This window comes from Piliocolobus tephrosceles, chromosome 5, assembly GCF_002776525.5.
Source record: "Piliocolobus tephrosceles isolate RC106 chromosome 5, ASM277652v3, whole genome shotgun sequence".
NCBI classification, from domain to species: domain Eukaryota; kingdom Metazoa; phylum Chordata; class Mammalia; order Primates; family Cercopithecidae; genus Piliocolobus; species Piliocolobus tephrosceles.
The window spans coordinates 131,847,242-131,863,198 of NC_045438.1; the positions used below are offsets into that span (position 1 = coordinate 131,847,242).

At 44.5% G+C, this 15,957-nt stretch overlaps 1 protein-coding gene across 9 annotated transcripts in view; it reads right to left on the reverse strand.

Annotated features, from left to right (window-relative positions):
• C5H6orf89 (chromosome 5 C6orf89 homolog) overlaps positions 1–15,957 on the reverse strand; it is a 45,765-nt gene that overhangs the window by 3,095 nt on the left and 26,713 nt on the right. For all 9 annotated transcript variants that reach the window (XM_023212674.1, XM_023212680.2, XM_023212676.2 and 6 more), the window contains 5 exons: positions 14,351–14,564; positions 6,068–6,213; positions 5,805–5,944; positions 3,926–4,055; positions 790–913 (listed from right to left, as the gene is read on the reverse strand). In XM_023212674.1, coding sequence (XP_023068442.1) covers positions 790–913; positions 3,926–4,055; positions 5,805–5,944; positions 6,068–6,213; positions 14,351–14,564 — 754 coding nt within the window. The remainder of the gene's footprint in view (positions 1–789; positions 914–3,925; positions 4,056–5,804; positions 5,945–6,067; positions 6,214–14,350; positions 14,565–15,957) is intronic.

The following is a 15,957-nucleotide window of genomic DNA, read 5'->3' on the forward strand; positions in this document are numbered from 1 at the left end:
GAAAACCCAGTCTGGGCTCTGCCAGAGACTCCAGACCTTGCTTAGGTTTTGTGAGGCAGGAAAAGCAAGGAGGTCAATGGTGACACTTGCTGATTTATTTGCTTCTTCCAAGAAAACTCAGCTGTCAAACTGATTGCTACTGACAGCAGTGGATTCAAACCTGTTTGGAACAGATTTTTAGGATATAAGGCACAGGACAAGTCACATTTGGGAAAACACTGAGACAGGGCCAAGGGTGAGTCATCAATGTGAGGCTGTGACTTGGCTGTGGCAGCCACACAGAAGGTAACATTTCCTTGTGTGACCATTGCCCTTATATACTGCTTGGCATTGGTTTATTTGCAACATGGGTGTATATTCCTGTAGTCCTGGATTGTCCCTCTCCTGGCTTGACTGTGTTCAAGCAGGCACTTAAGACCTGATGCTCTGCTCAACAGATAGTGGGGCCTTGGGGTGGTCACCTCTCCTCTCTGGGTCTCAACCTTTTCATCTATAAAACGAGGGATTGATCTAAATACTTTCCAGAATCCTTCCTAACTTGAAGTTTCTATGATCAATAGACACAGGCATTCTATATGTTGTATGTACAAGACATTTCTTTCTGCTATGTTTTCTCATTAAGTTGTTTCATTTCTAAGCATAAATGTTGAGCCTGTTAATAGAAGAATGTTACTTTTAATTCTACTAAATAAAACTTCTGTGAAGGCAGTACACGATTCTTAAAATAGCTTTGGAATTAAAAACTAAAAAGATCCATGGCTGACCCTGCCCTCCTGGGGCCCTACATACCGATATCTCCTGGCTCTATTGGCATGGCCACAGACTGACAATGTCTTCGGCACTGGAAGGGAGGGATGAGCTGCAACATGGCCTCACCGCTGCCCATGATAAATAGGTCATGCATCTCATGCATCTGGAGGAAAGAACGAGGAGGGGAGGAAAAGGAAGGCAAAGAAAACAAAATAAAACCAGGGGCTTTAGTAAAAAAAAATGCTTTCACATATGGCTCTGAGTTTTCTAGCCTGAGCAAAGAGGAAATAGAACCAATAACAAAAATTTGCAATTATGTCCAAAAGACAAAAACAAACTAATTCTCCTAAGAATGGCATCTCTTGGTACTAAGACCCAAGTAAAATCTCTTCTATGGGTTCTCCTAAAGAGGCACTGTGTGATTTAGTGGGCAATCCCCTCAGCGAGAGCCCCAGAGCAGATCTGGCATGAGCTTCATAATTTGCAAATACTTTTAGCCACAGCTTCAAAGTAAGCCAAAGGAAAATATCTAATTGCAATTTAACAAAGGTAGTTCTAGCAGAAACCAACAAATGGTGGCTGAAGTATACAACATTCTGAGATTCTGGGTTTGATGAAAACTTTTTAGATAAATAGATAATCGGGACATCCTTTGGGCACTCTTCCATGGAATGTTATTTCTTACTACCAGGGCTCTGATGAGAATTGTGCAGCAGTAAGTTTAAATTTATACTGCCTGGCAAGACCCAGGGGAGCAGGTATGCCATGCTACTGATTAAAAACTAATGACACTAAGACTGGCCTCTGATTCTGAAAACTAAGGAGACAACCAGCATATGCACCTGCACAGGTAACTACTGCCCCTCTGAGGGCATGCTACTGCCGGCAACGGGCATTAAATGCAACCTGCTATGTGCCAGGGAAGGAGCTGTGAACCCTGGGGATGGGGCTGGGACCAGAGCAGGGAATAGGGATAAAGAGATGGGTCTTGCTGGGACATTTCTCCTTACCTTGATGATGACAGAAAACCCCTAGGGTCTCTTCTCTCATCTCTTCCTCCTATCTCCTGCCCTTCAGAGAAACCCTTTATACGCCCATATAAAGTGGGAGCCAGAAGTCTGACTCCCTGGGCTATGTCTTGGTTTTTCTCTTCACCACTCACGGCCTCCAGAGTCTTGGGTTTGGCCCCATCTTCCCCTGTCCCCAGTCCTGGTCTCTCTGCTGCTGCCATAGGCCTTGCCCATCATGTTTTCATGGCAACACTAGCGCCATTTCACCTGCTAATGTGGTGACAGGGACAAGCCTGGTCTTCAGCCAGCCTGCAGTTGACTGGCACTCACATTGGCGGAAGCCTTACCATCTGTAGTCCTCACAACAATCTCAGAAGGACCAAAACAAGTGGCTGCATCCTTCTTCACACAGGCCTGAAGCAGGTAGGGACACAGTCATCCATTCCCAGGATGGGAAGAAACAGACAACAGGGTGGCACAGGCCAGCCCTAGGCCACACTGTCGAGTGGGTGAAGTGGGCCTTGGAGCCCCTCACCTTCTCCCCAAGTGCCACTTAACAACCAGCTCCCCACTTCTGTCTTAAGGCTGCCTTTGGATACTGGGCCCACAGACACGTGACTTTAACAGGGCCCAGGGCCCAGGGATGTGGACAACAGGGTGGGGTAACAAGGCTGCAGGGAAAGGAGAGCTTGGGCCAGGGTGGGGAAACAGATTCTCTAAGAAACCAGGCTCTCAGGAGTTTTGCCTGTTTGGCCGCTGCCCTTCCCAAAACATCCTCGAGAACCACAGTATGACTTTGGTAAGCATTTGAGTAACTCTGTATTTACTCCTTTGGCTGGGCTCCTTGGTGTTGCGCAGGCTGGAGAAATTAACTCTGGTATTCAAGTGGTAAAACCAAGAGAAAGATAAAGGCCGTGTCCCAGAATTATATTTATGAAGATGAAATCATACAAGGGCCTGGAATTCTAGCCGGCGACAGCAGGATAAACTTCTTTAAAATCTGAGGCAAGAGCCCAGCATCTCCACCCCAGTGCTGGCAGACAGAACTTCTTACTTCTAGACAAAATGATTGTTTTTATAGACTTTCAAATTCCTTTAACACAATTCAGCAAATTTGGAGCTAAGCAATAGTATCAGGAGGTGGAAGCCACGGTCCAGAGTTGGTAGGGGGCCACAGTTTGGGAATTTTTTTTTTTTTTTTAACCAAGGAAAATGCATGCTTTTAATTCTCCCAAACCAATCCAGGCTCAAAAACCTTCCTTAGGAATGAGACTTAACAAAAGGAGCAATTCAGAGAAAAGTAAACAGACACAAATGCAGAACAGCTTCTCCCAGTCCACTGGCCCCAGAGAGGTAACTTTGGCTCTGAGCACTTGGCCCCAGACTGAAGTGGGAAATGATGGGGGCAGAGTGGGCTTTTCCACCCCAGCCGGGCTGCCTGCCTATCAAATCTTTCCCAGGCTCCCACACTTTTTGCCTTTCAAGTTCTCTACCTGAAATCTCTTAATTGTTTATTTCTGGCAGAAACCACCCTGGGGGTTAGAGGGTAAACGGTGTGTCCTTGGGCAACTCACTCAATCTCTCTGGAGCTCAGTTTCGTTATCCACAAAATGAAGAAGTTATTCTATTCTTCAAAATGAAGAAGTAAAGCTATTCCTTTATAGCTTTCTTTTCTTTTTTAAAAAAATAGAGATAGGGTCTTGCTATATTGCCCAGGCTGGTCTGAAACTCCTAGGCTCAAGCAATCCTCTTGTCTCAGCACCCCCAAGTGCTGGATTACAGGCGTGAGCGACCACCATTCATGGCTGCTTGCCTACTTTCTAATTTAAGGTAGGAATTTAAGGTAGGAAAGCCAGACTAATTGTACACTGAAGTCCTTCAAATTTTAAGATTTCACTTCTTTTAATATAGAAAAGTAGCTTGCCTTAGGTGTTAAGCGCAGGAGGCAGATTTGCAAGGTAAGTAGACTTTCTGGAAACCTGCCTTCATGACAAGGTGTGCCCCTGCAAGTCTCCTGGCTAGCAGCAGGAGGGGAGAACTAGACTGTGTGGGTGTCCCTTCAATTCATTCTCTAAGCCAATATGCAGGGAAGGCCTTGGTTATGACATCAGTCCAGATCCCAAGTAAAGAAAATTCTAGATCCAAGTCCTCTCAAAATTTCCTACCTTACTCCCCACAACAGGTTCCGGGTGAAGAAGGAAGCAGTTGTTTAAAGAGGCATCTTTTGGAAATGGCAGGTGAGTAAAAACAGGAAAAAGCTCACGTAACATTTGTGATCTGTTCAGAGGTCTTCTCCTGTAGAAGTTTGAAATAGAAAAAAAGTATTTAACTGGTCAAGCCAGTCCACGACTAAGAGAGAGCCAAGCAAGGGTGGGAAAACCGTGGGCGGTGGGTAAAGAGGGAAAAATACGAGTACAGTATCTTAAGTACTAGGTCCCTGAAGAATAGTTGCACAGAGTCAATGAAGTATAACGTGTACACAAACAGGCATAAACTCTACAGCCATGATTTGAACATGTGGGTGGAGTGTTTCTAAACTGCAGCTAAAACAATATATAGAGGAAGGAAAGAAACAATCTATTCATTCTATCTTGGAGAAGACTGAAGTAACAGCAGGCCAGGAGGGGGAAGGGAAGAAGAGAGAAGCAGGAAGGGACAAAAAGCATGACCCTTCTTCTGAGGCAGAGGGAGACGCAGGGGGAAGCCTGCTCAGCTTGTTCAACTGGGCACTCTAGCACGCAAACAAACAGCATATTTAAAGAAAGATAGAAGTATTAAGACATTAACAAAAAGCCTGAAAAAGCCATTTTAATTATTTTGGAACAGTTCTAAGATGGAAACTGGCTTTCTTTTCTTACTAGGCAGCAACTTTAACCACAAGGAATGAACCATGTCTTCCGCTGGGCACAGGAAAGAAGAGCAGGACAAACTGGGGTTTCGATCATGGCTGGGTAACCTTAGGCAAGTTACTTAACCTCTCTGTTTCCCATTTTTCTTTCTTTCTCCCCATTCCTTTTTTTTTTTTTGAGACAGGGTCTCACTTTGTCACCTAGGCTGGAGGGCAGTGGTGTGATCATGGTTCACTGCAGCCTCAACCTCCCAGGCTCAAGCCATCCTCCCAACTCAGCCTCCCAAATAGCTTGGGTATTTTTTGTAGAGATGGGGTCTCCCTATGTTGCCCAGGCTGGTCTCGAACTCCTGGGCCCAAGTAATCTACCCGCCTCAGACTCCCAAAGTGTTAGGATTATAGGCATGAGCCACCACGCCTGGCTACTGATTCCCACTTGTCTGATCTGAAAAATGACAACAATCATTCCTACTTTCCAGAGTTATTATCAGTGTCCCCAGTGAGCCACAGACACTAAGCACCAACGCACACTGCCTGGCAGAAACAAGTGCCAAAAAATGCAATTCTCCTTCTAATATTTGCACTCTCTCTTCAGCCCCCTGCATGAGGCCACATTCTACATAAAATGCTAAACGCATACTTAGAAATAAATTATGACTCTATTAGACAAACTTGCTGTCTCCCGCTGGTGGCGCCCCTCCTTCTGACACACCTCTTCATCCATCCCCTTTCTCTCTCATCATTGGTTATCAGTGGGATCCCAGCATTGGATTTGTAAAATGCTGGGCCTGTGGTAGTGGCTCAGTGATAGCTATTACTGTTTTGCGAGTATTTCTGGTCTGCCCCTTTCCTACTCACAAGCTAAGTGCCCCCATAGCCCACCCCCACCCATTTTTTTCTGAGACAGAGCCTCATTCTATTACCCAAGCTGGAATGCAACAGCGCGATCTCAGCTCATGGCAACCTCTGCCTCCCAGGTTCAAGTGATCCTCATGCCTCAGCCTCCAGAACAGCTAGGATTACAGGCATGTACCACCACACGTGGCTAATTTTTGTATTTTTAGTAGAGATGGGGTTTTGCCATGTTGGCCAGGCTGGTCTCCAACTCCTAGGCTCAAGTGATTTGCCTGCCTCAGCCTCCCAAAGTGCTGGGATCACAGGCGTGAGCCACCATGCCGGGCCCTTTTCACACTCACCATGGATAAGGAAATGGGAACCACCGTTCAGGAAAGCAGCGCCACCACTTGGCGAAAAACCCTTCAGTGAAGCCTTCTGTCACCTCAGGGTACTGGCACAAAAAATGCTGAATCTCCTCTGACGACAGGAGCTTTCCCGTCTTGGCAAAGCAGGAAACAAAGTAAAACAAAACAACACAGAGTTACTTGTCAGAAATTTCCTAGAGCTTGACCTAGCCTTTAAGCAAGCAGCCAATCAGTGGGAGACTCAGGCTTCTGCTCACCTTGATCACCAGCGGATGGAGCCTCTCAAATTTCCCTGTGGCATCTTCCAGGAGCATCACCTTCAGGGGTTTTTGGGCACAGCCAGTGCAGTTGGCAGGAATGGGCTCTGACTCATTCTGCTCACAGTCCTTTGTCCACCAGGGGTCTGAGAGAGGAAGGGATATGGAGAAAGCGGATACTGAAAGAGCACAGCTGGTACATCCAGTAGCTCCAGCAACGAAACAAGAAAGGAAAGACATCAGAATGACTTTTATTTATTTATTTATTATTTATTTATTTTGAGACAGAGTCTCACTCTGTTGCCCAGGCTGGAGTGCAGTGGCACTGTCCAGCTCACTGTAACCCCAGCCTCCTGGGTTCAAGAGATTCTCCTGCCACAGCCTTCCGAGTAGCTGGAACTACAGGTGCATGCCATCACGCCTGGCTAATTTTTGTATTTTTAGTTGGAGTGGAGTCTCGCCATGTTGCCCAGGCTGGTCTTGAATTCTTGGGCTTAAGTGATCTGCCCACCTCGGCCTCTCAAAGTGCCAGGATTACAGGTGCAAGCCACCGCATCCAGCCCATAATAATTTTTGAAACACACAACGATAAGCCCTGGAGACTGCTGAAAAGGTAAGGTACACATGAAACAGCCTCTGAGGAGGGAGTAGAGGACGGGGCAGGAAGGAGAGGTACTCTTCTCTGTATACCTTTTTACACTTTGTGGAAAATATCTTTTAACCTGTACATGCATTTCCTAAATCAAATCAACAAATAAAGCATAACAGCTAGGAAAAACTTTCAGCAGTGTGGAGCTAAAGACGTACTTCTCCCAACATTTTCTAACCTATGACCCATAGGGCTGAAATGTCTACAGCACAGGGGGGCTGGTGTGGAGAGAAGGGTGACCACATCATTGCTGTGCCCTAATGCACTTCTCACACATGCTGGATGTGTGCCTAGACCCTTGGTTCACAAGTACACATGGGAGCCAGGACTCTGGGAAGGAAGAGTGAGAAAAGCATAGAAGAGGGAAGGGATGGAGACGGTAGACAGGACTTTTCTGGAGCCATCTTTGGAATAAAGTGAATTGCATCTGTCCATAAGACAGCCCTCTATCGCAGCTCAGGACGGGGTGGGGCCGCCGGCCATAGTTTCCAGCCCCACATGCTGGTCAGAAATGGAAGACTCCCTTCCCAGACCCCGCTGTGAGTGACAGCGGCTCCCTGACACGCCTGTCTGGTTTGGCTCCTTCTCTGAGGGGCTCTTGTTTCTGCACAGCCTTTCCCAGCTTCCCTCTGTTGCCATGCTGTTTATAATGTTATTTCATTATTTCTTGTTTACTTTCTGTTCCATTTTGGATTTTATCTGTGTTCTCTGAGAGATGTGTTTGTTTTAAACTCTGCTTTGAATCTAAAATGTTTCAGAAGATGGTTCTGATTAAAACCCAATGGAAACCAAATCAGGAGAGAGCCTACAACAAATGACAACAGACAACCAAATGTGGCTGAAACGAAGTCAAGTTTTTAAACCAATAAACATACTTGGAAACTGACTCTTAACCACAAAACATTTTCTGTGGTTGGCAGTAAGCACTTTATCCTTGTTTTCTCTGAGGCAGTAGTAGTGGGGCATAGGAAATCCTCGTCAGGGAAGGACCGTGTTTGTTCTTGGCCGGTCTCCTGAGCATCCTCCATCTCTTGCAGATAGTATCTGTGTTTCTGGGAGGCAACTGCCACCTACCTTTCTCAGCCAGTCTCAACCTGCAGGAAGATTATTAGCCAGAGGATTACTGATACAGTCTGCTCCTGGGAGGGCACCTCTCCTCCCACAGTGCTCCGGGGGTAGCTAACACCCTTTAGTGCCACCTGTTTCAGTGGCACACTGAGGCTGCAAAGTTGCATTTTTCTTCTCCAATATTTTCAAATGTTTCTTATTCAGGGTCAAATATGATAAATTCTTGCCAATATGCAAAAACTCTGGGTAATGGACATACCATGAAGCATAATCATAACAACATGTTACAATTATATAGCATTTCAGTTTCCAAAGTACTTGCAACAGAAGGGGAAGGAGAAAGAAAGCTAACACACTGAGTGCTTGCCCTATGTTAGTCACTTTCCCATGTTATAGCATTTAATTTTCACTGTGTAATTACTGAGTAGGAATCACTATTCTCATTCTGTGGATGAACAAACTGAAAGTCAGGGGTGATAGGAAGTTCCTGAGGTGCCAGAGTATGGCAGGAAGAACACAGGAGATGCTGGGCGTGCAGTGGGGGTTTGGGTAAGGAAACAGGCTGCAGAGGGAGATGTGGTGAGGGCTTCCAGGGCTTGAAGCATGTCTGACTCCGCTCAGAACAAAAAGAGGAACTGTTGGAGGCTTCTGAGCAGGAATTTCTCGATGTTCTAGGAAGATTATTCTGGATTGTGATTAGGATGCCCTAGAAGAAGGAGGCTGGGAAAAGGAAGACCTGGTTATATTTTAGTTTTGCCCATTTTCAGGGAAAAGGCGGGGGGGGGCGGGGTTCCACTGTGATGAGAAGTGAAATATAATGAATGAGGCGGTGAGAATGGAAAAAAGGGGTGGATTCTAGAAGCAGTGAGGATGAAACCTACAGCCCCAAGCAGCACTACTGTGAATGTCTGCACGACACTGTCCTCTTGGTCAGTGTCATCATAAACCTGCAGATCTCTGCCATCGCCCATGTCTAGTGCTCATCTAGGGAACGTCATCTCCAGATTTATTATGACACTTTTCTGTAGTAGTGTGTCATATTCCAACAGAATCAGTTAATTATGACAATCTTCCCAGGAGATGAGAGTAAAGCACCAGGAGAAAGGGGCACCTTCCTCGAATTTGCACAAAGGTGCTGCATGGGCTAGCAGCGAGCAGCTCTTAACCTAAGAGTTAGGAGAATTATTTTAACTACAACTTATTTAATTTTTTTTGACATGGAGTCTTGCTCTGTCACCCAGGCTGGAGTGCAGTGGCACGATCTCGACTCACTGCAACCTCCGCCTCCCGGGGTCAAGCGATTCTCCTGCCTCAGCCTCCCAAGTAGCTGAGATTACAGGTGCCTGCCACCAAGCCTGGCTCATTTTTGTATTTTTAGTAGAGACGGGGTTTCACCATGTTGGCCAGGCTGGTCTCAAACTCCTGACCTCAGATGATCCACCAACCTCAGCCTCCCAAAGTGCTGGGATTACAGGCATGAGCCACTGCGCCCAGTCCAGCCTAATTTATTTAATTTTAATTTTATTCTGAGCTTTAGATATTCTTGGGATTTCCAGGTGGAGATGCCTTTAAAAAGCAGGTAAAAGAAAACCCAGTAAAGGGAAATCAAGAAAGAAAAAGAAAGTAGGAATAGCAAACTGAAAGAAAAACTTGGAGGTGGTGTTCCTTGAGGGTCTAAGAACACAAGTAAAAAACTGTTAGTACTAAAAAGAGAATTTAATAAGGTGACAGAATATAAGATACAGATTTTCATAAGATACAGATTTTCTGTCTGTTTTGTTCACCGCTTTGTTGAGAACAGTGCCTGGCATATATAGCAAGGTCTCAATAAACATTTATCGAATGAGTGAATGAAGTGGGGAGAGGGAGGAAGGGATGGAAAGAGGAAGAGAAGGAGGGAGGAAGGCAGGAAGGCAGGTAGGAAGGCTGATTTTTCAGAAGTTTTAACAATAGAATCAAGTCCATGGGGAGAAAAATCAAATGAGCAATCTGGATTCACAGAAACCTCAAAATAAAGATTAAATAAATATAACCTCATGATTTCTTACATTATAAATGCACCCGAGAAAAACCTGCAAAGCCCATGACAAAGCTCCCATGACGTTAACTAGTGTGTGCTCAATATTTAATCAGGCTGTTCTCCGGAAGCTTGTTTTTGCCTAGCACCTCTTCTAGCACCCTGGGCATGAGGCAGGGGTGAAGCCTTGACAGTGAAGGAGGCTTTTGCCAGGTCCCTGCATGTGTGGCACCATGCCCAGAGCCATTTTCACACACTGCAGAGAGGGCAAGAGCCCAAGAAATCATTTCACCAACAGCCTTGCCTCCAGGAAGCAATGCATTTGAACCACTCCAAACCACAGACAGAGTCTATTTTCATGAGTTCTCACTTGTACAAAAATTTGTTTCTAAATGTGAAAATTTATTATCAAAAACACAGCAAAGGAAAAAATTAAAAATAAATAAACAAATGTGAGACTTTAGGTAAGTCAGTCAATCCCATTGCACATTAGTTTCCTCATCTTTGAAATGAACATAAAAACAGTATCTACCTTATGTGACTGCTATGAAGACTGAGAAATACATATAAAGTACACGGCACAGTACCTGGTATACAGCAAGTGCTTGACAGAGCCATTATTATCACAGAAGGTAAGCTTATTTTGCAAACAAAAGAGTAAGGTTTTCCTTGAGGTCTAAGCAGTTCATCTTTGAGCACAGATCTGGACTCCCTAAGTCTCACTAGGTTCTTAGTTTGAGGCCAATAAATGATCTGTTATCTCCAAAACTTCTTGATGTTGCTGGATCTACTCCTCCTTCCTTTGAAGGTCAATGGATGCATCAAGTTCCAAATGTGTGCCTTTTCCCTGTATGTGAGAACTATCCCAGGCTTCCTCAGTAAAAATGAATGTGTTATTTTTAAATTGGCCAGAAAACGACCAAAGTAAACAAAATAATTGGCCGAACATGTTGGTGCTTGGCTTGACTGAGGGCAGAGATGGCAGGCAGTAAGTGTGGTATCTTGGACAGAATGCTAGAGGGGGTTAAGAAACTAGGGTTCAAGTGTGATTTTGTCCCTTTTAGCTGGGTAAGCAAGCTCTTTTACCTCTCCTGGCCTCAGTTACCTCTTTTATAAAATGGGGTATGTACCAGATAAATCTAAAATTCTTTTTCAGCTTTAAGACTCAATGATTCCTTGGAAATGGTAAACACCAAGGGGATGGTTGGCAGGAGTAAAGGGACTATAAAGATATGAGTCCAGGAGGGGAGAAAAAAACTAAGAATGTGAATGTAAAGAGAAAACTCTGGGTAAGAGGAAGGATTAAGTCAGTCAAATATTATCCATAAGGGTGCAGACTAGAAGGATGAGCTGGACTGAATGTCTAAGACAAGACCAGGTCAGGAAAATTCTAAAGGGTCCGTAGCTTAAAAGACCACTTATCTTTGCAACAGCTAGAAAGAACATTGTCTCTTCAGGGACTAGGGAGTTAAGAGAAAGTAACTGATGATCTGAGAGAGGGAGAAAGTGTAGAACTCCAACATCAGACTTAAAGCTAGACTCTTCAGGTCTACTGCATGGCTATAGACTACTCACATCAGAGGTGAAGGGCTCAGATTCTGAAGACTGGCTGCCTGGGTTCAAATCATGGCTCCATGACTAGACTTGGGACCTTGAGCAAGTGACCTAACCGTACTGTGCCTCAGTGTCCTCATCTGTAAAATAGGCATAAAACCTGAAGCTACCCTATAGGGATGTTGTCAAGATTAAATAAGCTGATACATGGAAAGTCCCCTGAACAGGGTCTGGCCTCGGGTAAGTAATAAACAAGTATCAGTTTATTTACTTATTTTTTGCTGCAGAGTGGGATGTTTCCATGACTTGCTATGAAGTCACTTCATTCTTCTTATTGAGAGCATTTAGGGGCAGGATTTCCTATCTAAGGCTGAAATCTAGAAAAAGAACCCCACTTCTGTCACCTTTTTGCTCCCTGGGTGGGGTCGGGGGAAACTTCTAGTCACTGGTGGTGGTGCCTCTTATATATCACCAAGGCTGCAGCTGCCCTCCATCATTCCTGAGGTGCCACTGCAAGGAGCACCAGATGACCCTGGGAGGGTGAGACAGGCCAGCACTTCAGGAAACCATATGGGGTTTCCTTTGGGGAATCTGCCACACCATTCTCCCCTTGCATTTACTTTAAATGTACAGCTAAGTAATCCTAACTTGAAGGTAGTTGTTTTCTGACAACAGGACATTAAAAATGATCTATTTTTACTTTTCCTGCCCTCTTACAGGCCCAGATTAAGTTGCACTTAATTCTCCCTCATGTGTTTCTGTTGACCCTTCATATAATTATGCATTTTTAACTTTTCTTCCAAATGCTATGCAAAATGCTGTTAGTTTCACATGTCTACAACTTCCCAGAATTATCATACATAGGAAAATATGGTGCTTCCATGTCCACATTTACAAGTAAAAACAGCACTTTAATAGAATCAACAACATTAAAGAGCTAAAGCCACACCCTTCCAATGCTCACTCGCTCTATCTACAACTGAGCTCCAAGGACTTGCTTTATTTCCATCTGCAAGGCAAAATATTGATTTGAAGTGGTCCAAATAATCCAGCTTGTTGACAAGACACTAATGTTTCTGGAATGTTTAAACTATGATTTAGAGAAGGAGCAAGCAGTGTTCATTGACGATGCCCCATTTCTCAATTCAACTGTGTATGGAGATTTACTTTATAGGACCAGGGAAGAAGATAATGCCATCAACCAGATCGGGAAAACTCATCAGGATTTGCTGTTAGGGAGGCTGTCGGGGGAAGACAGTCAGGAAAGGAGACTGGTGTGTCTGAGGAAGAGGCATAGACTGGCCCAACTGACAAGTTTCTCTCGCTGTTTCCTCCAAATGCTCTGAACTGTTCTGATAGGAGTTTGAGACTGCATTTTTTTTTTTTCAGCTCTGTTGATGACATTTCAAAAACAACCTTCCCAATAAATTCAAGGAAGTTATATCTGGAATTTTCAAATGAAATATCTGAGCTGTTGATTTAAAAAAAAAACAAAAACTCATGAGGTGGAGTTCTTGTCTTACCATGTTCCCTTCCTCTGAGTTTGATATAATTTTGGAAACCTTTCCATGACTTCCTCAAGTGTACAAAAATAGCTTTCAATGGAGACCCAATCCAAGGAATGATTTTTATGACTGATTAGGTCTTAAAGAATGACATTATGATTATAAAGCTTAAATACATTTTTTCTGAAAGCATTTTTCCTAAAAGTTATGACACATACTAAAAGTTTCAGAACATGGTTACACAATAAATTCTATAATCCATTTGTGATATTAATATACATATTATTCTACATTGCCAAATAAGATAAACATCACCAAAAAAATCCCAAAATAGGCTGGGTGCGGTGGCTTATGCCTGCAATCCCCGCACTTTGGTAGGCCAAGACGGGCAGATCACAAGGTCAGGAGATCGAGACCATCCTGGCTAACACGGTGAAACCCTGTCTCTATTAAAAATACAAAAAAATTAGCCGGGCATGGTGGTGGGCGCCTGTAGTGCCAGCTATTTGGGAGGCTGAGGTAGGAGAATGACGTGAACCCGGGAGACGGAGCTTACAGTGAGCTGAGATCACACCACTACACTCCAGCCTGGGTGACAGAGTGAGACTCGGTCAAAAAAAACCAAAATAATATCCCCCTCTCTCAAAAAGTAAATTTCTTTACACACACACACACACACACACACAGAGACACAGACACACAATTGGAGGCAGGGTCTCGCTATGTTGCCCAGGTTGGTCTTAAACTCCTGGATTCAACCAATCCTTTTGCCTCAGCTTCCCAAATTGCTAGGATTGTAGTTGTAAACCACCGCATCCAGCCCGAAAAAGTAAATTTCAACTCGTATTACATGTCACACTATTCTCAAAAGGAAACCGCTCAAATAGTCTGTCAAACTATGAATTCTTATGCCACTGATGCACTGTTACTAAATTTGTGTGTTTTTAAAATTCGATTTACTGGCAAAATTGATATACTTTCGAGCATTAAATTAAATGAGCTGTGACAAGACAGAAGGACTAAACTGAAAGAGTGGGATATACTTAGGCAAAAACCTAGCCTAATAGGCCAAGGACTGTTAGAGGACCTTTAGAAGCAAGCAGAACTCAGTTGCTTTCAATAAACCAATACCTATGTACTAAATATGCATTATGGACAGGAATCACAGGAGAGAAGAGGATGAGATACAATCAAATCCTTTTTATGGGCAACACATTCGTCCCCATCATGTGTGTTCTGGAATTTGGGGGTGTGAATTTGGCTCTACCAGATGTTCCTCTAGCAAGTTTCTTAATCTCTCTGAGTCTTGGTTTCTTAATCTGTAAAATGGGGATAATAAACCCCATCTCACAGAGTTTTAGTGGGGACTGAATTAAAGGAGACAATATAGGAAGGGTGCCTCTCATTAGGTATCAATAAATGTTACTTCCTTTCCTATCATATACTATCAAGAAAACTATATCTAATAAGTAGTAAATGTTGCATTTTACCTGGAAAGGGTCTGTCTTCATCACCCCCATGCAGAGGAACTCCCTTGTTTTCTGACATGTACTTCTTGGTAATGGGCAAGGACATTAGCCTAATGTGATGGATGAGTGAGCGCCAGGTGTGAGCTCCAGAAAGCACTGGCTCAGGTGCTAATGGGCTGAAAGGTTGAATCACAAAGTAGGCAGTGAGCAAGATTAATCCCAAGGTTGCGAGAACCTACAAGGAAAGATAGAAAAGGCATTAATAATCATCCCAGCAAACAAATACCTTAATACCAAGAAAAACAAAACAAAACAAAATAGGCCTCTTCTGCTATTTCCAATGTGCCTTAAGAACCAACCCATTTTCATAAATCACTTACGTTTACTTCTGGAAGAATTAAGAATTTGAGAACTATGGGGACTGCAAGGCTCACCAAGCTGCTACCATATAATCAGTGTATTTTTAAATCCACCATTTAAAAATACACAAAGAGGGCTGGGTGCAGTGGCTCACACCAGTAATCCCAGCACTTTGAGAGGCCGAGGCAGGTGGATCACGAGGTCAGGAGATCAAGACCATCCTGGCTAACACGGTGAAACCCTGTCTCTACTAAAAATACAAAAAATTAGCCAGGCGTGGTGGTGGGAGTAGTCCCACCTACTTGGGAGGCTGAGGCAGGAGAATCACTTGAACCTGGGAGGCGAAGCTTGCAGTGAGCCAAGATCGCACCACTGCATTCCAGCCGGGGTGACAGAGCAAGACTCCATCTCAAAAACAACAACAACAACAACAAAAACACAAAGGGGCTGGGCGCAGTGGCTCACACCTGTAATCCTAGTACTTTGGGAGGCCAAGGCGGGTGGACCACCTGAGGTCAGGAGTTTGAGACCAGCTTGGCCAACATGGTGAAACCCCACCTCTACTAAAAATACAAATATTAGGCCAGGCACAGTGGCTCATGCCTGTAATTCCAACATTTTGGGAGGCTGAGGTGGGTGGATCACCTGAGGTCAGGAGTTCGAGACCAGCCTGACCAACATAGTGAAACTCCCATCTCTACTAAAAATACAAAATCAGCCAGGCATGGTTGCGCATGCCTGTAATCCCCACTACTCGGGAGGCTGAGGCAGGGCAGTTGCTTGAACCTGGGAGGCAGAGGTTGCAATGAGCCAAGATCATGCCATTGCACTCTAGCCTGGGCAACAAGAGTGAAACTCTGTCTCAAAAAACTAATAAATACATACATAAAGGCTGGGTGCAGTAGCTCACGCCTGTTACCCTAGCACTTTGGGAGACTGAGGCGGGCAGATCACTTGAGTCCAGGAGTTTGAGACCCATCTGGGAAACATGGAAAAACCCCACCTCTACAAAAACTAGAAAAATTAGCCAGGTGTGGTGGCGCATGCCTGTGATCCCAGGTACTTGGGAGGCTGAGATGGGAGGATCACCTGAGTCCGGGAGTTTGAGGCTGCAGTGAGCCATGATGGCACCACGGCACTCCAGCCTGGGCAACAGAGTGTGACCTTGACTAGAAAAATAAAAATTTGGCCAGGCGCAATGGCTCAGGCCTGTAATCCTAGCACTTTGGGAAGCTGAAGCAGGCAGATCACTTGAGGTCGGGAGTTCA